Source organism: Oncorhynchus tshawytscha, linkage group LG16, assembly GCF_018296145.1.
Source record: "Oncorhynchus tshawytscha isolate Ot180627B linkage group LG16, Otsh_v2.0, whole genome shotgun sequence".
In the NCBI taxonomy this organism is placed as follows: domain Eukaryota; kingdom Metazoa; phylum Chordata; class Actinopteri; order Salmoniformes; family Salmonidae; genus Oncorhynchus; species Oncorhynchus tshawytscha.
In genome coordinates, this window is record NC_056444.1 from 55,747,994 (window position 1) to 55,775,634 (window position 27,641).

General features: G+C 42.9%; 1 protein-coding gene across 1 annotated transcript; it reads left to right on the plus strand.

Annotated features, from left to right (window-relative positions):
- Positions 1–1,752: 1,752 nt before the first annotated feature.
- Positions 1,753–27,467, plus strand: LOC112215953 (beta-citrylglutamate synthase B). Its single transcript, XM_024375480.2, has 5 exons — positions 1,753–2,700; positions 11,316–11,546; positions 17,401–17,487; positions 21,626–21,829; positions 23,250–27,467. The coding sequence occupies exons 1-5, from the start codon at positions 2,538–2,540 to the stop codon at positions 23,759–23,761; spliced, it is 1,197 nt and encodes a 398-aa protein (XP_024231248.1). The 5' UTR covers positions 1,753–2,537; the 3' UTR covers positions 23,762–27,467.
- Positions 27,468–27,641: the final 174 nt, after the last annotated feature.

Genomic DNA, 27,641 nt, shown 5'->3' on the forward strand with positions numbered 1-27,641 from the left:
GTCTTGCTGGGCTCACATTGAAGGATAAAGCTGGCCAGGCTATTTTGTCCATGATGGATGTGATTCAGCTGGAGGAGGGTAGTGCTATTGAACGAAGGGGAGAAAGATGTACTTGTCTGTCTTGTGATTGGTTTTGGTACAACTGACCTGGCTTGGTTCTTACACTGGCCTATTCATTCTGCTGTTCCACTTGTGTGCCTGTCCAGTCTAGAACTTAATCATCCATTTTCAGAATTCTACAAGAAACAAATCTCAACATTATTAGACACCCAGAAATGCCCTAAAAGTAACATTTAGACACACCCTAAAGTACTTTAAAATGGGGGTTTGGAGGTTCTAAGGGTGTCATATTGGTTGTGAACAATCAATAGTGTTGTCCTTATAAAGTCTGAATAAGGCGATTGTCTGAAAAACAATACCTATCCAAATTCATTGAACACGGCCTGCAATAGCTCTCCACTCCCTCCCTTTCTCGGAAATAGCTCATTGCCAAGGCATAATTTCGCCCTTGATGATCACATGTGTTTTGAATCCGTGATGCACAGCAGCCTGTCACACACAAACCTATACGACCAGTCGATTGATAGACCATTCGTACTGTGAAATAAAGCTCATAGCTCATAACAGAGAATATTAGATAGGTTTGTTTTTTAAGCGTCGACAATAGCCTACAAAGAAATAGTATCGTTGTAATGGTTAGATAAAGCATACAAAATAACGACTGTGACGTCCTCTACCAGCAAAACTATGCGAGATCTTGTTTCTTGAAATCATATACACTATTGCTTTTGCGAGGATAAATAAGCTTCGGACCGTTACAGAAAAGATTACCTGTAACTAACCAAGATACTTAATCAGGGTCGCTTCCAATGAGAGCAAACGAAGGCAAGCAAGCATCGTGGGGAGAACAAGCAAGGAGGTGGACAGAGTTAAGCACGAGCTAGAGATCCTATTGGCGTAATTTAGCATGTAATTGCATATTTTCGTTAGGGAACGCCTTCTACCATAAGAAAAGGCGTTCTCTCGATTCGCCCTTGAAACTTTGGCAAATGGTCGAGTCTACAAAACGTAGTACAATCTGTTCGTAACAGAATATAGTTTTTGGAACCGAAAATTCTATTGAGATCGAATGTTTAATCGATGTTTCCCGCCACTGGACTTCCTTTCATCACCATATTTGGTGGTGAGTGGAAGCTCTAAACGGATGCTTCAGATGTATACATCCTGTGAGACATCTGGCTTCGCTCTATTTTTGTTTATAAACTGTCGACCAGAACTAAAGTATCGCATAATTGGTCAAATGCTAGTCTGTCCAGCAGAGATTTGCTGTCGATCAACGTTTCGATTAGGCTACAGCTAGCTAAGAAAACCAGTCTGACCATCCGATTGTTGAAGCTATGTTATAATTCCTTACATTTCAGCATCACAACATGGAGACAGAGGCTTTAGTATTCACCAAAGCTCCCAGCACCCGGTCTGAACCGGTTCGGGTGATGCGCAAACTCGTGATACTGAGTCCCCCCCTCTGTGCTGTAGCTTGTATGACACGCACTAAATCACAGCATTAGCGCGCCCACGTTAGCTACACCCCTGTGTTAATTCACGCATTGTCATTGGCTCACATGCCTTGCGAGCCTCCACAGCGTCAGCATCCTGATTGGACAATAAAACCGATTGCACTCGTTCTCGTCCGGTGCTTCGGATTTCACTTTAGAACCAATGAAATTGTATAAAATACGCAAACTCCGCCCATAGAGCTAAAACGAAAGCACATACTTCAGCGACCGTTGGTTTATAAACTGCGATTGGTCGATATTATGGCATAAACTCGATTATCATTGGCCATATATTGTCCGGGAACGAGGAAATTGAGTTGTAAACGAGGCGCGTGCTTGAAGGAAAACGCAGAACTGAAAACAGGCGTGCACCTTTTCAGCACCGATCCTCGTGGATAGCGGTACAGGGCCATTCCACCAATTAATCAGACCAGACAAGCGTGGGGATACGAGCAACATCGGTTTCTTCGATAATCATAGAGCTACCACAATTGTGTTATTCAGCCAAGCGGCTGCCGTGTTCACTGGGTAGTAGCTGTTGAGTTCCATGAGCGGTGGATTCGAAGCAAAACGGCACAAGCTTTGTTTGCCCTAAGGGCTGCAAGTGCAAGGAGCCATAGCTAGTACTGCTACCAGTATTGTTTTTAGAAAGGAAGAAACTGTGGTGCTCATTGTGATTCAACGGGTTCTTGGATCGAAAGGGACCAGGAATAACGGCCTGCAAATGAAGGGAAGCAAGTGGAAATCGAGTAATTAATCGACCATTAAAAGAACAGCTGTAATCGTGGTGTTAGATTTTTTTTTTGCCACATTGCTTGTTCGTGTTGCTGCACTCTATTGTATGAGCATCTTTGTATTATTCGCGTCAATCTCTGACTAGGATCCCGCGCTCTCGTTCGCCCGCCCGCCCGCCACCCTCTCGGCCACAGCTGTGTGTATTCTGTACTATTTTCAATCGGCACGACACAGTTTGATACAAATATGTGTTCTCGGGTTTGGTTTGTGACCGACCGGCGTATCCACCAGGAGTATCCGCAAGTCCAGATCCTTCGGGCTCTGAAACAGCGATGCGCCGAGGAGGATGTTGAATTCCGTTCACTTCTCATGGACCAAATCGTGCTCACCATCAGTGAGGGACAATTAGGCAAGTATCACTAGATTTGAAGTGGCACACCGTAATAATAGTTATGTCATTTTTCAACTGTTTTGAATTTGGGTTTAACCGTGTATTCTTGTTGTCTATGGTGGGGTGTATTTCAGTTGTAGTATTATATAGCCACTAGCGAGCCTTGCTAGCGCGAGCTGCTGGCTAGCTAGCTAACTCTGTGACGTGACCGCCTAAACCTAGGTAAAAATTAGTTTACATTGGATTTGTGGTTTTCTTTCGTCAATAGTTATTGAACCAAGCATGCAATGACTATTAGAATTGTATATTATGAACCAGGGAAGGATGGAAAACAATATGACATTTTTTGAATAATAATAAAAAGTACGTTTCAAATTTAAATCTTCAATAGCTCTTATACAAAGCATACCATGACTATGAAAAGTATATATTCTGTATCAGGGGAGGATGGAGAACAATCCACACATTTTATTTTGGGGGAATAGTGTGATTCAGAATATATGGTTGTCATAGTGATGGTACACTTAGTTTAAGAGCTATTGACAGATTGCAATCGTTTAATAATGTGTGGATTGTTGTTTAAGAGCTACTTAATTAAGATTTACATCTGAAACCTTACCCATGTTTTATACAAAATAAAAGGTTTTGATGGTTCTCCATCCTCCCACGACCTTTTTCATATTCGTGGCATGCTTGATTCAATAGCTATTGGACGAGTGAACCGAATATCTAATATAAAACTAACTTTACTTGGGTATATCACCAACCCAGTTTCCAGACACCCTCGAATAGTCAGACAGAGATACCCCATGATGCCAAGCCAAAACATTTGCTAAATCGAATAGCTACTTTATTATATGCGTAGGTGGAAAATATTGTCTCCATTATGGAAACGTATAAAACTAGCTAGCTAACGTTATGCTGGATAGCTTTTGTGAACAAGTCACATTTTATTGGTCACATACACATATTTAGCAGATGTTATTGCGCTACACCCGCATCGTAATACAAAGAGAGTGGCTAGCTAGTAGCTAACGTTAGTAGGTTATGGGGTATTCTTCATGAGCCAGCATAGCTATGCTAGCTAACATTAATTCAATAGAAGTATCTAATAACGTTAAGCAGTAGAAGAAGATGTCATTGATTTGACTTGTAATTAGCTAAGTGACGTGTGTAGTGGGTTTAGCTAGCTAGCTATATTGATTCACTTTTAGCTGTCTTCTATTTTTTTAAAACTTGAGTCAACACGAGTACAACAATTGCAGATACATAGGAGATATTGGAATTCTCACGAGGCACTTGCATGCATGGACAACAGACACAGGCTTCAGAACACAGACTTTAGCACTGATGGCTGGTGGGACAAGTCCAACAATAGCTACTATAAGTTTATCACATATTAATATCCTTGGTTGCTTGATTTGAAGAACGTGAGGACCCTTGTTGTGTGGAATTTGGTAGTCAGGCGTGAGCTTGAGTAAGGGGGGGCGCATTTAGCTCAATGAGGTGGCAGGCTGTCTTATAGCACATCTTACATGATGGCATTGACTGAAGGGAGGGGGCAAGCTGACTCAGACCAGGAGGTGGGGATGGAGCTGTCTCTTTGACATGTGGCAGTGAGATTGGGAACGGCTTCCGAATCCAGAAGCCGCTTCCTCACGTGGGATGGAGCACGTACGATCTAGAAACCAGTGTACATTCTCCTCATCCTTCATGTAGGCTACATGTTGAATCTGTTTCTCTACAGCAGTTGGGAAAAAAACGTAGCTTACGAAATGACTTGCCTTACAAAATGGTGGTAAAGTCAAAGCCAGTCAGACACCCACTTTATTAACAATGGCCTACTTGGTAGATAGCCTAGTCTTCAATGCTGAATAATCCGTGACACACCCAGGAGGAAGAGAGGGTAGGACTATTGGCCAAAGCCATAACTGGATCACAGCTGTGTTTTGTGTGGCCTGCCTTCTTTTTTTCTCACAGGGAGTCAGTCATACATTCTCGTGACATGACAGGCCTTACAATGCATTGTAACCACATCATAATGCATTAGGCCTATACCTGCAGTGCTATCTAATAAACAGTATGAAATGACAGCAGGCTTGAAATGCTTCAGTGTGTATCCGCCTTGTATTGTGTAAATAACTTTAGTAGCAAAGTCCATTGTCATAGCCTGTTCCACGTAAAAGTGTTTAATGGATCCTCCATGTCCTCTGAACAGGCTATGTGCTCACTAGCTTGTCTGGAATACCAAAGATGGACCTTCACGTAAGAGGCCAAACCCAGTGATCAGCCAAAGGAATCTCACATCCCATGATTCAGTGATATAGAGTTGTGCAAGAGGTTACACAGGTTACGAATCGACACCGGATTCTTTGGCCTTCCACGTAGAGGCGACACACACACTTTTCACCGCTAGATAACAAATATAACACGTCCATAATATTATCGAAGGCAACAGGACACAGGATCTCTTGAGCCAGGGCCAATTGAACACATTGTGATTTTCCACCACCGTCAGTAATATGATGTGAGACGCATCAGTAATAGACCAAGAGCACAGTTCCCTATCTTTCCTTAATCATAATCTTAGCACTGGAACACTGAGGAAAGACTTCCCATTGACGAACCATGCTGATCCATCTGTTTCAAGTTTTATTGTCACGTGCACAGGATACAGCAGGTAAGTTATATACAGGTCAGAGCCAGTACTATTATTACAATGTGCAGGGATAATGGAGTGATTCAGTTAGGTATATACAGTGGGGTCTATAATTACTGGCATCCTTGATAAATACTGAGCTATGTTGTTTGTTAAAAAAAAGAAGGGGAAATTGTATTTTGTATTAATAGAATTGGTCAGAGAAAGATATTTTGTTTGACAAGTAATACAAAAAAATCTCAAAGATGGGGAGGGGGCAAAATTACCCCATGTTTTCATAATGACACTGAGCCTTTTTCAAAAATATTTTATGATATTGGAGAACACATTGGTTGGGATCTTAGACCATTCCTCCATACAGAATCCTTCCAGATCCTTGATATCCTTCACCTGCCCTCTTCAATTCTTCATAGGTTTTCAATGGGGTTCATGTCTTGAGACTGAAAAGGCCATAGCAAAATGTTGATTTTGTGGTCAATTAACCATTTCATTGTTGATTTTGATTTGTGATTAGGGTTATTGTCTTGCTGGAAGATACACTTGCAGCCAAGTGGCAGACTCCTGGCAGAGGCTACCATTTTTTGGCTAAATGTCCTGGCTTAGATGCCACTGATCTTAACAAGGGCCCCAGGACCAGTGGAAGCAAAATAGGCCATAACATCAACAATGTTGACTATAGCACCGGTTCTGATCCAAGTGCCAATGCCTCCAGGCAGAGCTATGGTCAGATGACATGAAAATAGAGAACTTTGGCCATGCACACCAGTGGTGGGTTTGAAGCATATGCAGAAAAGTACCTCATACCTACGGTAAAATATTGTGGTGCATCATCGATGTTATGGAGCTTTTTAGCTTCCACTGGGCCTGTGGCCCTTATTAAAGAGTAACTATCATGGATTTTCTTTTAGGGATATACAGTACAGATGTTTTCGCCTTAGTTATAGTGAATTGTGTCAATTCTGGTTTTCATTTTGACAGTTAGTTGCAGAAGTGATATATTTTGGGCTTTAAGTTGTAAATCTAGCTCGTTTTGCCCCTAGCGGTTTGACTCTACATTTGAAAAAGTGATGTAGAGGCACCTTGAGAAAGTTCCTCTAGTCTATGTCATCTCAAGGGAGGGGTTCGGTATGATATACACTCCCTTCTAGATCTGCTGGGTGGTACCACCACAAGTCTTACTATTAAAACAGGTGACAGCTTGCTTTACTTGGCAAATGTCTTGGTAAGTGGAGTGTGCCAATAGTATATACTAAACGCAACATGTAAAGTGTTGGTCCCATGTTTCATGAGCTCAAATAAAATATCCCCGAAATGTTGAATACACAGAAAGGTTATTTCTCTCAAATGTTCTTCACAAATTTGTTTACATCCCTGTTAGTGAGCATTTCTCCTTTGCCAGAGTAATCCATCCACCTGACAGGTGTGGCATATCAAGAAGCTGATTAAACAACATGATCATTAGACAGGTGCACCTCGCCACAGATTTCTCAACTTTTGAGGGAGTGTGCATTTCAAATCAAAATCAAATTGTATTTGTCACATGCGCCGAATACAACAGGTGTAGACTTTACAGTGAAATGCTTACTTACAAGCCCTAACCAACAAATAATGAAACATGTTATGATAAGAAATAAAAGTAACAAATAATTAAAGAGCAGCAGTAAAATAACAATAGCTAGGCTATATACAGGGGGTACAGGTACAGAGTCAATGTGTGGGGGCACCGGTTAGTCGAGAAGGTTGAGGGGGGTCTGAGGACCCATGCCAAATCTTTTCAGTCTCTTGGGGGGGGCGTGCTCGGTCCTCCTTTTCCTGTAGTCCATAATCATCTCCTTTGTCTTGATAGGGAGAGGTTGTTGTCCTGGCACCACACGGCCAGGTCTCTGACCTCCTCCCTATAGGCTGTCTTGTCAGTGATCAGGCCTACAACAGTTGTGTCATCGTCAAACTTAATGATGGCGTTGGAGTCGTGCCTGGCCGAGCAGTCATGAGTGAATAAGGAGTACCGGAGGGGACTGAGCACGCACACCTGAGGCGCACCCGTGTTGAGGATCAGCGTGGCGGATGTGTTGTTACCTACCTTTAGCACCTGGGGGCGGCCCGTCAGGAAGTCCAGGATCCAGTTGCAGAGGGAGGTGTTTAGTCCCAGGGTCCTTAGCTTAGTGATGAGCTTTGAGAGTACTATGGTGTTGAATGCTGAGCTGTAGTCAATGAATAGCATTCTCACATAGGTGTTCCTTTTGTCCATGTGGGAAAGGGCAGTGTGGGGTACAATAGAGATTGCATCATTTTTGGATCTGTTGGGGCGGTATGCAAATTGGAGTGGGTCTAGGGTTTCTGAGATAATGGTGTTGATGTGAGCCATGACCAGCCTTTCAAAGCACTTCTTGGCTACAGATGTGAGTGCTACGGGTCAGTAGTCATTTAGGCAGGTTACCTTAGTGTTCTTGGGCACAGGGACTATGGTGGTCTGCTTTAAACATGTTGTTGTTACACTCAGACAGGGAGAGGTTGACAATTTGGCGTGCTGACTGCAGGAATGTCCACCAGAGCTGTTTCCAGATAATTCAATGTTTATTTCTCTACCAAAAGCCACCTCCAACGTTGTTTTAGAGAATTTGGCAGTACGTCCTGTGCTGGCGTGAACTTACTCCAATGAACTTATCCTCTGCAGCAGAGGTAACTCTGGGTCTTCCATTCCTGGGTCGGTCCCCATGAGAGCTAATTTCATCACAGCACTTGATGGTTTTAGCGGATGCGCTTGAAGAAACTTTCAAAGTTCTTTAAATTTTGACCTTCGTGTTTTAAAGTAATGATGGACTGTCGTTTCTCTTTGTTTATTTGAGCTGCTCTTGCCCTAATATGGACTTGGTCTTTTACCAAATAGGGCTATCTTCTGTATACCACCCCTACCATGTCACAACACAACTGATTGGCTCAAACGCATTAAGATGGAAAGAAATTCAATAAATTAACTTTTTAAGACATTACACCTGTTACATGTGCAAAACTGTCATCAAGGCAAAGGGTGGCTACTTTGAAGAATCTCAAATATCAAATATATTTTGATTTGTTTAACCCTTTGTTGGTTACTACATGATTCCATATGTGTTATTTCATAGTTTGGGGTCTTCACTATTAGTCTACAATGTAGAAAATTTGTCAAAATAAAGAAAAACCTTAAAATAAGTAGGTGTGTCCAAACTTTTGACTGGTACTGTATGTATTTTTTTCTTCTTCAAATATTTTATTTACAATATTCGTCCCATGGCCACACACTTCTAATTTTTAAAAGTGAAAGCTGTAAGAGGGGTCACCCTAGTAGTACAGTAGATAGTAGGTTGTATATTGTACCCAAGACCGATCTGTGTATTAAGTTGACCATATGAAAAAGAGCCGCCATTGAAAGCAGTCTTACAACAACTAATTTGCAAATTGGAGTGGGTCCAAGGTGTCTTGGATGATGGAGTTTATGTGTGCTGTGACCAGCCTTTCAAAAGCACTTCATCATTAAAGATGTGAGCGCTACAGGGCGGTAGTCATTGTGGCAGTTTTCCTTCATTTTTGAGTACCGGATCGATGGTAGTCCGGTTGAAACATGTGGGGATTACAGAATGGACAAGGAACGGTTGAAAATGCCTGTGAAGACGCCTGCCAGCTGGACTGCACATTTCGTGATGACGCGCCCTAGAACACCGTAAGGCCGCGGGGCCAGGCGTGTGTTAACCTGTTTAAAAGACTTAGGCCTACTAACTTCAGCTTCAGAGAGAGCGAGATCACTCAGTCCTCCGGAACAGCAGGGGAGATATATATGTATACTGAACAAAATTATAAACACAACATGTAAAGTGTTTGTCCCATGTTTCTTGAGCTGAAGTAAAAGATCAGACATTTTCCAGATGCACAAAAAGCTTATTTCTCTTCAATTTTGTGCACACATTTGTTTACCTCCCTTTTGGTGAGCATTTCTCCTTTGCCAAGATTATCCATCCACCTGACGGGTGTGGCATATCAAGAAGCTGGTGAACCTTGTGCTACGCACAATAAAAGGCCACTAAAATGGGCAGTTTTGTCACACAACACAATGCCACAGATGTCTCAAGTTTTGAGGGAGCATCCAATTGGCATGCTGACTGCAGGAATGTCCACCAGAGCTGTTGCCTGAGAATTTAATGTTAATTTCTCTACCATAAACTGCCTCCAACATCGTTTTAGAGAAATCCATTTACATTGACTGATTTCCTTATAAGATTTGTTGTTCTGACAAGAGGAAGAGGAAGGTTATATGAACGTTTTCTGAATGTTCACACGGTACTATAGGTGTACCCACTCGCCCCAAATGAATGAACGGATTCATTGAGGTTTTCAATGTGCTCTGTGTAGTTCCCTTGGAAACCGAGACAAGTGATGTGGACATTGTCTTGGCCAGTGTGTCCTCTAATACTTAATTGTAGCATGGCTCGCTCAACGGCTACACAATCAAAAGTGTGATTGGGGAGAAAAGGGTGTGTATGAATCATCCCCCGATTTGAATACTGAGAGTGAGGGGAGGGCTGACAGACTGTGCTATTCCTAAACAAACGCTTTCCACTTCTCAGAGTCATCCCCCGCCACACACTTTTTCCCCACCGCCCCTGCAGTTCTTTATGCATACATCTCCAGCCTTTTCCATTTTTAATTTCTCTGACCATCGTTTGAACCAAAAATGACCTACGTCCTTCCCTTTTTCTGTGCGCTCCTTTTAGCATCAGGAGCCAGTATTTGATAAGCCTGTCACCTATCCTTTGTTTGTGTGCCTCAGTCACTGCGACCTCTGTCGATCCAGCGTTGACGCTGTCGCTTTGGTGAGTGGAGATCTTAAGATGGCTGAAAAGCAGGTCACGGTGGATTGAAGAGTGCTGCGTCAGTGACGAGCCTCTCTCCTCCCTCCCTCCTTCCCCCGCTCCACCTCTCGTACCATCATCACCCCATCTGCCTCTCCTTATTGTTCTTTCTTCCCGAATTAAAATGGCTGGTAGTAGGCCAAAATGGACTGTTAGTTGCCAGTTCAAATCGCACAGTGAGTAACCCCATGCACAATAAAACGTTCAAACACGCAAACTATGTCAATATAAATACACATATGTTTGTACACAATCTATAGATGGGCTATATACATAGCTATCTCTTGTATACCTTCTCAAACATGTGGTGCAAGATCATTCAGAGAATAGGTGCTGGTGGTACATCTTGTGTGCATGATCGTAGAAATCTCTTATATGTATTTAGGTTCAATCTCCCCAATTTGTGCTGATACCTTCTTATATTGGGAGCAGGCAATGAACTGTAAACTGTATTAAGTACACTGCTGGGGATCGGTGCTCCTCCAGGGGCGACGAATCTTGGCCCTGAGGCCAGAGAAGTTGGCAGTGCCACGGGGGAGCATGAGGATGTGGGCAGGGTGTGATGTGAGTGAGCGATGCAGGCAGGACCCAGTCCAAATGAAGCACTTACACCACTAGGTTACAGTACCCTACCTGGACCCATGCCTCTGCTACTCACAGCCAGCTCAGAACTCGCACATCCAGAGCAGCTCCATAATGACGAGCTGCATACACAAACACAGTAGTATCCGATCGCAGCTAGACTTGGCCCTACGTTTTTGGTGCAGTGGGAACAGATGTATGGGCGTGGCCTGAATGTTCCAAATGGGCACTAGCTACTCCTAGGTTGTCTGGGCTTCTGTTGTGTGAGACAGACAAAGCCAAGCCACTGTCGCTACCTGAGTTGCTCAGAAAAATGTTCATGTTTCCGTTGGCGTTCTTGAGTGAAAGTGTAGCCTGCATTTCCATATCGGTAGAAGATTGCGAAACCTGTCTATGTGATCAATCAATAATTGCCATAGCTGTCTATATGAAGCTATGTGACGTGCCATTGGGAATATTTTAAGATAGAGGCCTCTCTTTTCTCTCTCCCCCCCTCCTTTCATCCCCAGGTCTACGGGTGGAGCAGGAGGTGGTGACGTCCTACCCTCAGGTGGCAGTGGTGCGGGTGCCCACCCCCTGGGTGCAGTCGGACAGCGACATCACGGTTCTGCGCCACCTGGAGAAGATGGGCTGCAGGCTAGTCAACCGGCCCCAGGCTATCCTCAACTGCGTCAACAAGTTCTGGACCTTCCAGGAGCTGGCCGGCCACGGGGTCCCCCTCCCAGATACCTTCTCTTACGGTGAGCTCCAAAGCTTGGTCCATATTGTTTCTGATACCTGAGTTTAGAAAACCCATAATCTCTTGACTTTTCATGTTGTGTAGATTACATCCTTGATTATAATGATTTTCTGAAATGTATTTCTATAACTGAAATTGGATAACTACACTGAACAAAAATATATAAACGCAATATGTAAAGTGTTGGTCACATGTTTCAAGAGCTGAAATTGGAGATCCCAGAAATGTTCCATAAGCACAAAAAGCTTATTTCTCAAAAATGTTTCTCCTTTGCCAAGATAATCCATCCACCTGACAGGTGTGGCATATCAATAAGCTGATTAAACAGCATGATCATTACACAGGCGCACCTTGTGCGCTGGACAAAAAAGGTCACTCTAAAATGTACGGTTTTGTCACACAACACAATGCCAGAGATGTCTCAAGTTTTGGGGGAGCGTGCAAATCGCATGCTGGCTGCAGGAATGTCCATCAGAGCTGTTGCCAGATAATTTAATGTTAATTTCTCTACCATAAGACGCCTTGAACATCGTTTTGGCGAATTTGGCTGTACATTCAACCGGCCTCAGACCGCAGACTAAGTGTATGGTGTCGTGTGGGCGAGTGGTTTGCTGATGTCAACATTGTGAACAGAGTGCCCCATGGTGGCGGTGGTGTTATGGTATGGGCAGGCATAAGCTACGCACAACAAACTCAATGGCAATTTGAATGCACACAGATACCGTGATGAGATCTGAGGCCCATTGTCGTACCGTTCCTCCACCTCCATCACCTCATGTTTCAGCATGATAATGCACGGCCCCATGTCGCAAGGATCTGTACATAATTCCTGGAAGCTGAAAATGTCCCAGTTTTTCCATGGACTGCATACTCACCAGATACAGTGCATTCGGAAAGTATTCAGACCCCTTTACTTTTTCCATATTTTGTTAGGTTACAGTCTTACTCTAAAATGGATTAAATATTTTTTTTCCCTCATAAATCTACAGTCGTGGCCAAAAGTTTTGAGAATGACACAAATATACATTTTCACTAAGTCTGCTGCCTCAGTTTGTATGATGGCAATTTGCATATACTCCAGAATGTTATGAAGAGTGATCAGATGAATTGCAATTAATTGCTAAGTCCCTCTTTGCCATGCAAATGAACTGAATCCCAAAAAAACAATTTCCACTGCATTTCAGCCCTGCCACAAAAGGACCATCTGACATCATGTCAGTGATTCTCTCGTTAACACGGGTGTGAGTGTTGACGAGGACACGGCTGGAGATCACTCTGTCATGCTGATTGAGTTTGAAAAACAGACTAAAAGCTTCAAAAGGAAGGTGGTGCTTGGTATCATTGTTCTTCCTTTGTCAACCATGGTTACCTGGAAGGAAACACGTGCCGTCATCATTGCTTTGCTCAAAAAGGGCTTCATAGGCAATGATTTTGCTGCCAGTAAGATTGCACCTAAATCAACTATTTACTGGATCATCAAGAACTTCAAGAAGAGCGGTTCAATTGTTGTGAAGAAGGCTTCAGGGCGCCCAAGAAAGTCCAGCAAGCGCCAGGACCGTCTCCTAAAGTTGATTCAGCTGTCAGATCGGGGCACCACCATTACAAAGCTTGCTCAGGAATGGCAGCAGGCAGGTGTGAGTGCATCTGCACGTACAGTGGGGCAAAGACTTTTGGAGGATGGCCTGGTGTCGAGAAGAGCGGCAAAGAAACTATTTCTCTCCAGGAAAAACATTGGGGACAGACTGATATTCTGCAAAAGGTACAGGGATTGGACTGCTGAAGACTGGGGTAAAGTAATTTTCTTTTTCTTTCCGATTGTTTGGGGCATCCGGAAAAAAGCTTGTCCGGAGAAGACAAGGTGAGCGCTACCACCAGTCCTGTGTCATGCCAACAGTAAAGCATCATGAGAACATTCATGTGTGGGGTTGCTTCTCAGCCAAGGGAGTGGGCTCACTCACAATTTTGCCTAAGAACACAGCCATTAATAAAGAATGGTACCAACACATCCTCCGAGAGTAACTTCTCCCAACCATCCAGGAACAGTTTGGTGACGAACAATGCCCTTTCCAGCATGATGGAGCACCTTGCCATAAGGCATAGGTGATAACTATGTGGCTTGGGGAACAAAACATTGATATTTTGGGTCCATGGCCAGGAAACTCCCCAGACCTTAATCCCATTGAGAATTTGTGGTCGATCCTCAAGAGGCGGGTGGACAAACAAAAAAACACAAATTCTGACAAACTCCAAGCATTGATTATGCAAGAATGGGCTGCCATCAGTCAGGATGTGGCCCAGAAGTTAATTGACAGCATGCCAGGGTGGATTGCAGAGGTCTTGAAAAAGAAGGGTCGACACTGCAAATATTGACTCTTTGCATCAACTTTATGTAATTGTCAATACAATTATTTGACACGTGTGAAATGCTTGTAATTATACTTCAGTATTCCATAGTAACATCTGACAAAAATATCTAAAGACACTGAAGCAGCAAACTTTGTGAAAATTAATATTTGTGTCATTCTTAAAACTTTTGGCCACGACTGTACACACAACACCCCATAATGACAAAGCAAAAACAGTTTTTTCTTAATGTTTGGAAATGTATAATTTCTTTTACTGAAATGTCACATTTACATAATTTTTCAGACCCTTTACTCAGTACTTTATTGAAGCACCTTTTGGCAGCGATTATAGCCTCGACTCTTCTTGGGTATGGCACTACAAGATTGGTACACCTGTATTTGGGGAGTTTCTCCCATTCTTCTCTGCAGATCCACTCAAGCTCTGTCAGGTTATATGGGGAGTGTCGCTGCACAGCTGTTTTCAGGTCTATCCAGAGATGTTCAATCGGGTTCAAGTCCGGGCTTTGGCTGGGCCACTCAAGGACATTGAGACTTGTCTCGAAGCCACTCCTGCGTTGTCTTGGCTGTGTGCTTAGGGTTGTTGTCCTGTTGGAAGATGAACCTTTGCCCCAGTCTGAGGTCCTGAGTGCTCTGGAGCAGGTTTTCATCAAGGATCTCTCTGTACTTTGCTCCATTCATCTTTCCCTCGATCCTGCCTAGTCTCCTAGTCCCTGCTGCTAAAAATCATCCCCACAGCATGATGCTGCCATCACCATGCTGCACCGTAGGGATGGTGCCTGGTTTCCTCCAGAAGTGACACGTGGCATTCTGGCCAAAGAGTTCAGTCTTGGTTTCATCAGACCAGAGAATGTTGTTGCTTATGGTCTGTAGAGTCCTTTAGGTGCCTTTTGGCAAACTCCAAACGGGCTGTTGTACCTTTATCTGAGGAGTGGCTCCCGTCTGGCCACTCTACTATACATGCCTGATTGGTGGAGTGCTACAGAGGTGGTTGTCCTTCTGGAAGGTTTTCCCATCTCCACAGTAGAACTCTGGAGCTCTGTCAGAGTGACCATCAGGTTCTTGGTCACCTCCCTGACCAAGGCCCTTCTCCCCCGATTGCTCAGTTTGGCCAGGCGGCCAGCTCTAGGAAGAGTCTTGGTGGTTCCAAACTCACACTTAAGACAGCTTAAGGAGTCGACTCAAGGAATCTCGGACAGTTTGTCCAGGTTCAATTCTTTAATTCATCGCGATGGAAGGGTTGCGCTTCAACCAATACCATGGAAGCTTGAGTTTTTCTTTACATGGCTTATATACTGTCACATGATGCACTTCTTATTGGTCGGTACAGAACTACTCATACTTCAAATATGGCATTAACATGAGGTTAACAGAGAGCTGACTGACATGGTACTTAAAAATAAATGGTTCAAACTGGTCAACAACTCAACTTATCCCCTCCAGGAGAATGTGTCTTGTTCAGCAACCTTACTGCCCAGAATAGGCAGAGCTCTTCCAGATGAATTCCTCAGCGGAGTGGCCCTTTATAGCACAGACATCTGACCACAAGTGAAGGGTTAAAACACACACACACACACACTCACTACTTGAGATCTTATATGGATATATATTGGACTATAATAACTAAGAATATACTGCTTAAAATCTACAACATTATCACAAAATAAAAGTCCTTACACTACCGCAGATTGTACATAAAGCGGAAGACTACTAAATCAAAGCACAGCTGCTCTCTTTGTTCTTGAAGTGAGTGCAATGATAATGAATTGGGTGCATCCTTGTATCAGAGATATGCCATCTTAAATATTTGTTATTTATTTTAAAAGGCATGTCAGTTAAAAACAATTACTTATTTACAATGACGACCTACCGGGGAACACTGGGTTAACTGCCTTGTTCAGGGGTAGAATGACATATTTTTACCTAGTCAGCTCAGTTATTCGATCCAGCAACCTTTTGGTTACCGGCCCAACGCTCTAACCACTAGGCTACCTGCCTCGCAGGGAATGATTCGCCAAGCATGCTTTTAAATGCGCTTGAGTTGGTCTGAGTCTAGACATAGTCATGACAAATGGTTCTACAACCAGGATTAACATAAAAAGTCACCCGATAGTATAATCTTAAGAATCAAAACAGAAAGAGCATCTCACATCCAATCCCCTCCTCTATCATCATCCCTTTCTCTGACACAAATAATCTGTGTCATTTTGGGTATTTGTCACATTTTCCATGGAATTTCTTCCTTCATTACGTTGGACAAAGCAGGATGTGTAAGAACACAGGCAGGCAACAGGGCCTGTACGTCCTAAGCCAAAACCACACACTCGCTATGTTTTTGTTTTGTTGTAAGACTACATCAAATCTGACAGCGACTGTGTATTTAGATTATTTATTTTTTGCCACTGCAAAAATCGAATGCCGTGTGTTTTGGCAAGGGCAGCAGGGATAATCTTTCCCGAATAGCATTCAGAAAAACGAGGCCAGGCAGACCAGGCGGTGCAGGGAAGCTGGAGTGCTTATGTAATGTGCCCCTCCTCCCTCATGACTTTGAAAATAAAAGATCCCTCCCTCCTGCCCCTCCCCTCCTCTGGCTCTAACCCCGCCACAGCAGCCAGTGACATGGTCCAACTGAGCTTTAAATTGTATGTGCTGCTGTCTCTGTGTCTCTCTCTCTTGTTCTGTCTCTCTCTTTTTCTGTCTCCCTCTCTCATTCTCACAGCAGTGTGGATGTGTGCTTTTTGAAAAAAGGCATGTGCAGGGCAGCTCACATCTGGTTCTCTGTTAAAACGCCAGACCAGAGACCGAGAGCACAGAAAAAATCTAAATGATCCTGTGTTTCCTTCTCGCTCAAATTTCAGTGCTCAATATTCCAAACAGTTCAGTCCCAGACAGAGCAAACTGAAGCAGAGCTCTCTCTCTCCAAATGACGTTTAAATGTCAATAGTGTTTTTAATGGTCAATTGTATTAGAATTATTATCAGATATAGTCACATGAAAAGTCAGAGACGATAAAACAGCCAAGTATAAATACAGAATGACATGACCCACAGCAATCCTCATCCAATGGCAATAATTTTCTTATTAGCCACGAGTCATCCGTAAGGCGCAATCCATTCTGAAGGGCTCCCAGCATCCCTTGTTTGATGAATTTATCTTTCTTCCCTCAGAGGGCAGATACAGGCTCCCCAAGTTTAAAACGAATACGTCTGAAATACTGTTAATTGTGCATATTGCTCTATTTATTGTTTTGGTGTATATTATTGTCATGTGTTCAATGTGTTTTTACTACATGCTGCAAAATCAATTGCCACCCTGGGATAATAAAGACTAAACTACTCTACTTCTTGCTTCACAAGTCACAACATGGATCCTATAGCAACAAACCCCATTCCGCACGGTCAAATGACTGAGGTACACAGAGGGTTAATAGAGGGGGTATGATCATTGGACAAATTGTAACGTGTATGTGTGTCTGTCTTGTGTGTTTCGTAGGAGGACACGAGAACTTCCGCAAGATGATCGACGAGGCGGAACCGCTGGGCTACCCTGTGGTGGTGAAGAATACTCGTGGCCACAGAGGTCAGTCTGACTGCAACCATCCCTCCCCTCTCTCATTGCTGTCTCTTTACAGCCCAGGCTTCTGGGTTTATGCAAACCCGTCTCTCTCTCTACTCCTCTTCCACCATTTAAGGCACTGCATCTCAGTATAAGAGGTGTCCCTATATTACCTGGTTCAAATCCAGGCTGTAACACATCTGGCTGTGATTGGGAGTCCCATAGGGCGGCGCACAATTTGACTAGATTTGGCCGGGGTAGGCCGTCATTGTAAATAAGAATGTGTTCTTAACCGACTTGCATAGTTAAATCAAGGTCAAATATGCATTGTGGCCAATGGCACCTTGGTCCACCTAATATAATTTGACAAATGAGTGCTAATTGTTTGAGGAAAGCACCAAGTATGAATCTTTGACAGCTTATTTAAACCCATATTAATAATCACGGTCCCTTTCTTTTGATATTTTCTTACTTTATTTATTTTAAGGATTACCAGAGACCTTTTTTAGAACCCTGCCATTTTGGGAAGAGATTGACCACGGGCTATTCCACAGAGGCCTGCCGGCCCATCAACCTATCTATTCATAGTCATTGACACTTTAGTTGGTCTCCTAGTTGGTCGTCCATTGTATGTATGGATAATAGACTTTGGGTAGCGACAGGGCATAGACTATCAAGATAAGGCATTGTTAAGGAAAGTGACCATTGGTGGATATCAGCCAATGAGCCATTTCTTGAGCATTTAACAGGACTTAAGATCCAAATACCTAGCCAATAGCAATGCCAATGGGCAGAGCCGTTCCTTCTTTTCTCACATGTAAAGCTAAGTGGTCCTCTTTGTTGAATGTGTAGTCTGGTTGGCTGCTTGACACTGGGTTTTAGTGAGTGTGCCCCCTCTCTATCTCATTGGACAGCTGTTTTGCTCCTGTTCCATGGGGCTGTTTGATCTCAGCTATGAGGTGTCATGGCTACCATTTTGTCCTGTCTGTGTGGTGTAAGCAATGCAACCTATTCAAATATCTCTACACACACCCCACCACACTCGCATGCTCCTCTCACGGGTCTCCCTCCCTGGTCCCTTAGTCAACGCTGACCTGTGTTGGGGTTAGAGGACATGCCACTGAGCACGAGGACAGAGTCTGCACTAATTAAAATGGGCCCTGGCATTTTTGCTAGCTAGTGCGAGAGGCATTCTGCTCTCTCCCCACCATGGCTTCTCAGTCAGTGTCCCGAGTGTCTTGAAAGATGACTACATTTAAATTGTTACATGGCCTTTCATGTGAGAGGTGTCAGCGTTCACAATATCACTGTCAGCTTCAGAAAAATACTGAAAGTACGCACAGTGTCTTCAGAAAGTATTCACACCCATTGACAGCCTGAATTTTTTATTTTATTAATTTGAGCTTTTGTGTCATTGGCCTACACACAATTCCTCACAATGTCAAAGTGGAATTATGTTTTCACTACATTTTTACAAATTAATTAAAAATGAAAATCTGAAATGTCTTGAGTCAATAACTATTCAGCCCCATTGTTATGGCATGCCTAAATAAGTTCAGGAGTAAAAATGTGCTTAACAAGTCACATAATAAATATGTACAACTGACTAGGTATCCCCCTTTCCCTTACAAGCCCTTAATCAACAACGCAGTTCAAGAATTAGAGTTAAGAAAAGATTGACTAAATAAACGTAAACATTTTAAAATATAAAATCTACAAGTAACACAAGAAAATTACATAACAATAACGAGGTTATATACAGGGGGTACCGGTACCGAGTCAATGTGCGGTGTTACAGGTTAGTCGAGGTAATTTGTAAAGTGACTATGCTTACATGTAGATAATAAACAGTGAATAGCAGCCGTGTAAAAACAATGTAAATAGTTTGGGTGGCCATTTGATGAATTGTTTAGCAGTCTTATAGAGGGGGTAGAAGCTGTTAAGGAGCCTTTGGTCCTAGACTTGGCGCTCCGGTACCGCTTGCCGTGCAGGAGCAGAGAGAACAGTCTATGACTTGGGTGACTGGAGTCTTTGACAATGTTTTGGGCCTTCCTCTGACACCACCTAGTATATAGGTCCTGGGTGGCAGGAAGCTTGGCCCCAGTGATGTACTGGGCCATACGCACTGCCCTCTGTAGCGCCTTACGGTCAGATGCCGAGCAGTTGCCATACCAGGCGGTGATGCAACCTGTTTGGATGCTCTCGATGGTGCAGCTGTAGAACCTTTTGAGGATCTGGGGACCCATGCAAAGTCTTTTCAGTCACCTGAGGGGGAAAATGCGTTGTTTAATAGTCTTTAACTTAATTCTTTAATGACTACCTCATCTCTGTACCCCACACATACAATTATCTGTAAGGTCCCTTAGTCGAGCAGTGAATTTCAAACACCGATTCAATCACAAAGACCAGGGATGTTTTCCAATGCCTCTCAAAGAAGGGAACCTATTGGTAGATGTTTGCTTAAAAAAAGTATGCCGACATTCAATATCCCTTTGAGCATGGTAAAGTTATTAATTACACTTTGAATGGTGTATCAATACACAGAGTCACTACACAAAAGACATCCTTCCTAACTCAGTACCCGGAGAGTAAGGAAACCATTTGGGGGTTTCACCATGAGGCCAATTGTGGCTTTAAAACAGTCACATCATTTAATGGCTGGGATTGGAGAGAACTGAGGATGGATCAACAACACTGTAGTTACTCAACAATACTACCCTAATTGACAGAGTGAAAAGAAGGAAGCCTGTATAACAATGCACTAAAGTAATATAGCAAAACATGTGGCAAAGCAATGTCCTGAATACGAAGTGTTATGTTTGGAGCGAATCGAATACAGCACATTATTGAGTACCACTCTCCATATTTTCAAGCATAGTGGTGGTTGCATCATGTTATGGGTATGCTTGTAATTCTTAAGGACTGGGAAGCTAAAACCTGGTTCAGTCTGCTTTCTACCAGACACTGGGGTATCAAATTGTATTTGTCACATGCGACGAATAGGTGTAGACCTTACAGTGAAATGCTTACTTAAAAGGCCTTAACCAACAATGCAGTTTTATGATGAATACATGTTAGGTAAAGAATAGATAAGAAATAAAAATAGAAAATAATTAAAGAGCAGCTGTAAAGTAACAGTGAGGCTATATACAGGGGATACCGGTACAGAGTTAATGTAAAATATGACATTTTGTGCACCAGCTGTTTACAAATATACACAGACCTCCACCAGATATATACACAGACTGGAAATGAATTCATCTTTCAGCAGGACAATGACCTAAAACACAAGACCAAATCTACGGTGGAGTTGTTACTAAGAGTACAGTGAATATTCCTGAGTTGCTGAATTATAGTTTTGACTTAAATCTGCTTGAAAATCTATGGCAAGACCTGAAAATGTCTGTCTAGCAATGATCAAGAGCCAATTTGACAGCTTGAAGAATTCTTTAAAGAATAATGGGCAAATGTTGTGCAATCCAGGGGACAATCCCGAAAGACTCACAACTGTAATCGCTGCCCAAGTTGATTCTAACATGTATTGACTCAGGGTTTCAATATTTATCTAATCAACATATATTAGTGTTTTATTTAGGGCTCCCGAGTGGCGCAGCGGTCTAAGGCACTGCATCTCAGTGTTAGAGGTGTCACTACAGACCCTGGTTTGATTCCAGGCTGTATCATAACCGGCCGCGATTGGGAGTCCCATTGGGCGGCGCACAATTGGCCCAGGATCGTCCGGGTTAGGCTTTGGCCGGGGTATCCCGTCATTGTAAATAAGAATTTGTTCTTAACTGACTTGCCTAGTTAAATAAAGGTAACATTTTTCTTTTACGGAGTATTTTGTGTAGATCGTTGACACAAAAAAAAGAGATTTAAATCCATTTTAATCCCACTTTGTAACACAACAGAATGTGGAAAATGTCAAGGGGTGTGAGTACTTTCTGAAGGCACTGTTTGCAGAGTATTACATTGTCAGGAGGGCAATGGTCAGATAAATGGATGATGACTTTTGTGACTGAAAACCCTTGCTCACTTTCTGTTTAACTCGATCATTGTCTTTTAAAGCATCTTTGAGATTCTTGAGATGTAATGAGAAGTTCTACATTTCTCCCTACCCTACACTCCTCAACAACCCCCCCACCCCACCCCTCTCTCACAGGAAAGGCAGTGTTCCTGGCCAGGGACAAGCACCACCTGGCTGACCTGAGCCACCTGATTCGCCACGACGCTCCCTACCTCTTCCAGGAGTACGTGAAAGAGTCGCACGGTCGCGACGTCCGGGTGGTGCTGGTGGGCGGCCGTGTCATTGGCTCCATGCTGCGCTGCTCCACCGACGGACGCATGCAGAGCAACTGCTCCCTGGGTGAGTGATGCTGGCCAGAGGAGAGAAGGATATTATTCTTGGACAATGGAAGTTTGTTTTTTATGCTTCTTGTTTACAACCGACACGTTTCAGCATGTAGCCTTCATCAGGGTTTTACAGACAGAATATAAATTAGGTTTATGTGATGCTGTTTATGTGTCTATAGACTGGTTATTGCTAGAGAAAACCAAGGTCAGAGTCAAATCTGTTTTTTTTTATGGAGTTCTAATCTCTCGTGGACAGATTCTCGTGGACAGATAAAACGGCAATAATCTGTCAAGGCTCACGTAGAATTATGTGATTACGAGCAGGAGTGTTGATTATTTGGATGAATCAGGATAGGGCGAAGACGGTGCTTAAACTGGTGCAGAAATGTTTAAGCCTATGTGTGTTTGATAAACGGTTTCCGCTAGATTCCACAGCCACAAAGTCAAAATGGTCTGTATTGTAGAATGCATGTCTTCAAAACATGGGTGACGGGAGGGGTTTGGCCAAGAGATTCCGTTTGCGAGGGAGGAGATTTCGCTTCCTTCCTTTGCACAAAGGTAATCACAGTTAACGGCATTTCCCCCAGAAGAAAACCAGAAAATTAGAAACTTTCTCACAGAAATTTACCTCTGAGTAACCGCGATTAATGGAGTTCCATAAAACAAATGTTGCTTTGTTATGTTATGTTATTTTCAATTAATGAGGGTTTCTTTAGTTGGCTAAGAAACTCTTCTTTTTTTTTTACCCTGAACGTTGTATTTCCATTATTTCTGTTTATTTTGTGGTTCACAAGAGGATTCCAATGGATTTTTGCAGAGTCATAGTTTGTCTATGTTAGGAAACCACACCATATCATAGGGAACAGTAAGAGGAGCAGTGCACTTGAATTTGACCACAGAAGGGCAATGTAGTTAGTTGTCTTGAACGTGACTTTGTGGTTGATGACAGACATGATTATGCTTGTCATAACATCTGCAGTTTTAGACTAGCCGACACACTCATGTCTTGTGACATTTTGGGGTCATCGGTCATCAATTGTTCCACAGTTATATGACAAGTGTCACATGATGTTATAACAAGATTTGCTTTTGTCTTATGCAAGCATAGATTCTCAGTTGCTCTGGCTGGGTCATATAGTATATGATGTATGTGTTTGTCCATCCTATTTCTATCTATTTCGCCAAAAGAAATACTAATAATTCCACATTTCACAAGACATCAAGAAATAGTGGTCCCGAGAGTTGGTCACTGTTTTCTCTGTCCTTCTATGATTCCTCGCTATAGAGGCCTCAGAGAATGTGAATAATGTCCATGTATGGCACACAGTGAACAGTCTACAGTCCACAGATAGTGATGACTGGCGAGTGTGTGTGTGTGTGTGAGTGTGGTGACTGACATCCCTATCTTTCCGTTGTCCCCTTCTTTCCCGCAGGCGGCGTGGGGATGATGTGCCCGCTGAGCGAGCAGGGCAAGCAGCTGGCGGTGCAGGTGTCCAACATCCTGGGCATGGACGTGTGCGGCATCGACCTGCTGCAGCTCAACGACGGCTCGTTCGTGGTGTGCGAGGCCAACGCCAACGTGGGCTTCATCGCCTTCGACCAGGCGTGTGGCATGGACGTGGCGGGCATCGTGGCCGACCATGCCCTCTCGCTGCTGCCCAGCCGCCTCACGCGCAAGATGTCACTGCTCTCTGTGGTGTCCAGCGCCAGCGAGACGAGCAGCGAGCCCGAGGTGTGCCCGGCAGTCAGCAGCGTACTGCCCGAGGCCGTGTGCAACATGAGCGTGGGCTCTACTTCTAGCGAGAGCGACCCCGAGCTGGCCGATACCACCCCTCAGCCCCCGAGCCGTCAAGCTGGCCCCAGCCCGGTGCTACCCAACCTCCCCGACCCGGCCTACAACTTCAACACCCTCCTTGCCAACGAGATCAAATTATTGACTGAGTGAGCTGGACACAGCCAAGGCACACACGCACACTCAAAGACACACACACACACACTTACAAACACACACACACACTTACAAACACACACACACACTTACAAACACACACACACACTTACAAACACACACCTGAACATTTGGCGGTGGACATTCCTGTTGCAGAGCACAAACACAAACTCCAATACACGTTACACAGGCAGGATGTTACATGCAAAAGCATGAGCTGAACAAACAAAAATGTAATGAAAAATGCTATGACCACATAAACTGACATGACGAACAGATGTAGACGCACGCGCCTTCTCATACTAACTCCCCCCACACATAGAGATCTAAGGCTGCTCCCCTGACTCTTCTCCTCTTCTCCCCCACTGCAAACAACCCAGTTAGTTTACAACTGCAGTTGGTGGCAGAAGTGGGATCCAGAAGGTTAGCTGAATTACGGAATCTTTTTGTTTTCAATTGCTTTGTGAGGGTGAGTTGAGCAAGAGTGTTTTTTATTGGGAGAACCCTAAAGAGCGTTACATACACCAGCACATAGTCAACGGAAATCTGTCCATCCTATTGAGCGAGCACACACTACAAAACTGTATGTTGGAGAATGAGATTGATGCGTGGTCGTCGTTGTAGATTAACCACTGAGGATGTAGCCAGGCTTGATTTACTGTTGGTGAAATGAATTGTTTTGCATGGGATTTTCTCCATGACTGGGAGAGGGGTACACACAGAGGACTAGATAGACTGCCCACCAGCTCCATGTAGCAGAGGACAGACAGGTTACACTGTCACGGGGACTATTAAGTGCAGATTGGGGCCAATTCCATCTTCTACCTCAGTTAATTCTGGAAATGGGATGATTGAAAATCATAAAATACAAATCGACATCACATTTCATAGCATTAAATTAATGAATTGTCTGGAATCAAAATGGAACCCCCCCAACGCTGACGAGGAGCTCCTAAACACTGGATCTATGGTCTGACTTTCCTTCCCCTAACTCTTAATTGAAGATATCAGAACATCTTAAAGCTCATTAGAATAACAAAGCTGACCTAGGGCCATTGCTTAGGGGCACCTTGTAGAGTAACAACACTACACTATTTCCTGTTAAGAGAATGCATCTAGAAACACATAAGCATAGGTCAAGCACAATTGACCCAAAATCGAGCCTGCAGTCACTCTGTTTTCAATGTCATGTTTTTAGGGGCTTGTTTTTATTCGCTTTAAAAAATAAGCTTTTTACAGGAACAATAATCAAACGGAGACACTGTTTATTTTTCTTCATTTTATAGTTCTCGGGAAGAAAGTTGGATCCGTCTAGGAACAGTGAGTTACAGTGCGGAAGCTGTCACTACACCTACAATAATAATATACCTCAAAACAGAACTTCTCACTGCCATAGAATAAACTACTTTGAGTCATACATATCTGCCAGCATCCTTGTGGTTTCAAGTGAGCCTTGACTTTGCAAGCTTTGATCCATCCATAGGATGTAAATATAGTCAAGTAAATTGTTTGTAAATAATAATTTTAGAAGCGTTTATGCTTACTAGTATCGGGCTGAAATGAAAATCCTAGGGGCTGAAATAACTGTAAACTTTCTAAACTTAAAACATTTTGGTAAGCTATTGTGTACAACAGATTGGTTTGTACAGAACATGCAATGTCAAAAATAAAGTTTTAACAAAGAACATGCGTGCTAACATTTCTGTGGATTTGGCTAAATGCGGTTAATCAGCCTAATGTTTTGGCCGATGACAAATTACTGTTTATTCTTCTCAAGTGAGCTAAACTTCATAAACTTGTTGTACAAATAAAATGCAAAACAATACTATCTTTTTTTACAGTGTGTTTGATAGAATGTTACCGTTTCATTCCTCAAAAGGAACACTTCTCCAGGGATACCTGTGGCCTAGAGCTTCTCTCTTGAGCTGTTGGTTAATTGCGGGAAAATCTTCTACCACTCAGCCTTAAAAAAATACCTATCCACTACGTATCAACTCTGGAGCATCCGCCATCAACCAAAAAGCATTCGCAGCAATCATCCAAAGCACAAGCCAACCTACTTTGTGCCACTTAGTGACTAGCCATTATTGTTGAGGTCCATAACCCATATGTAGAAGGCTTCTATGTCAAACAGTTGACTCTCAAACATAACTCAGGGAAGCAGCCTTGATCTCATCCCCACTCCTAAGGCATGTGACATATCCATCCTAGCTACAGATCTGCCTAAAATGTGTATTGATGACAAACAAAAAAATAAATGTTAAACTATTAAAAAATGTGGTGTACCATGAAGGTTAACGTGCACTTTTTTCCCCCTTGCTTGTTTTATGATGTTCAGTGTTTTTTCCGCTAATCTATGGTATTTTTAAGGAAAAAAGTGGTTTGTGTGCACTAATCTTGTCTCAAATAAAGTGAGGCCGCTGTGAAGCTTGATTTTTGTGGGGGCGATTTACTAACGGTCTGGAATCTAACAGGGGTCTGAGGCAGTAATCACAAGCGTGCCAAATGTGAACGCAGCAAAGAATTTGTGACTTTTTGGGAAAACGCTGTAAAGTTATCTGAGCGGCTCCCCTGGGATTTAACACCATTTACAGTACTGTGATTTGTCCAGCATTATGAAATATCCCTCTGAGAACTGTGATTCCCCTGTACTTGACATAGGGCCACGGGGTCTGTTCATCAATAAGTCTAAGTCACCCTGCTTCCTTCCACAGTTTTTGGGTGACTGGTCTACAATTGTTGTTGTCCCCTTTTTTTTAAAGGTTCCGTTTATTGTGTTTTATATGAAGCCTGTGTCATTCCACATTCATTCTTTTTTAGATTAATGTAAAGAGAACACATCCTCTAGACCTTAAGACTAGCCATAGGAAAGAATTAAAGGACGACCGTTTTCTCCAATTTATGCATTGTTGGAATAATATCCCTGCTCACTACATTCATATAACCGACAGCGTATCTAGGTTAATTTACTCAGTATGGTTCAGTATGTGTCCAAAAACACTTAAAATGCCTTATCATCCCAATTCCTTTGTGGACACTGATAGGAAATCACGGTTCAAACTGGCCTGGCAGCACCCCCAACTAGTCATTGATTTCATCTATCCCGTCTTTTCCGATCAGTGCCCACCATAGGAAGGAGACAAGGAACCAATTGACGAGAACAGGTTACACTGGCTGTTCTATTTATGACATGGCTAAAGCTATCAAATTGGTGCTGGTTTGACGATGTAACACTCCAGCCTGTTCTGTACTGACCTCTGCTGTGTGAAGGGTTTGTGACTATCCTCATTGGTGACTGTGTACACAACACAACTTAAAAGTTACTATTTATTTCTGAATTGCTGCTAATGTATATTTGGCTCATATATTTGAAAGGGAATTGAGGAATCCAATGTGTCTCTGAGTTTCTCTGCCTCTCAACACATAGGAAATGAATCTGAATGCCAAAAACAAGCATTGTTGTAAAAATTCAATACTAATAATACTAGTAGTGAAATGATTTTAACATTTATTCTTTGTGTTTTGATATAAATAATAATAAAGACATGTCAGAAATGACCTGTACATATGTAGGACTTGAAAGAGTTCCTTAGGGTGCTTTCATCCATCCATTGTTTTCAGAAAATAACCTGAATTTGCTCTACGGTTTACAATATTGATTGATATATTTAGTTGATCAATAAACTGCTACGCCCATTTTTTTTTTCATGATTTGATTCAACTTTGTGGGTTCAAATACAAATTCAATATACTCCATAACACAAGAAATGTCTCCTTCAAACCATCTGTGTATGATGAAATACTAAAAACTTATATAAATGATGACGTTTTGGACCGCTAATGCCATGCATCTGTAGGCTCGAGTCATGCAAGAATT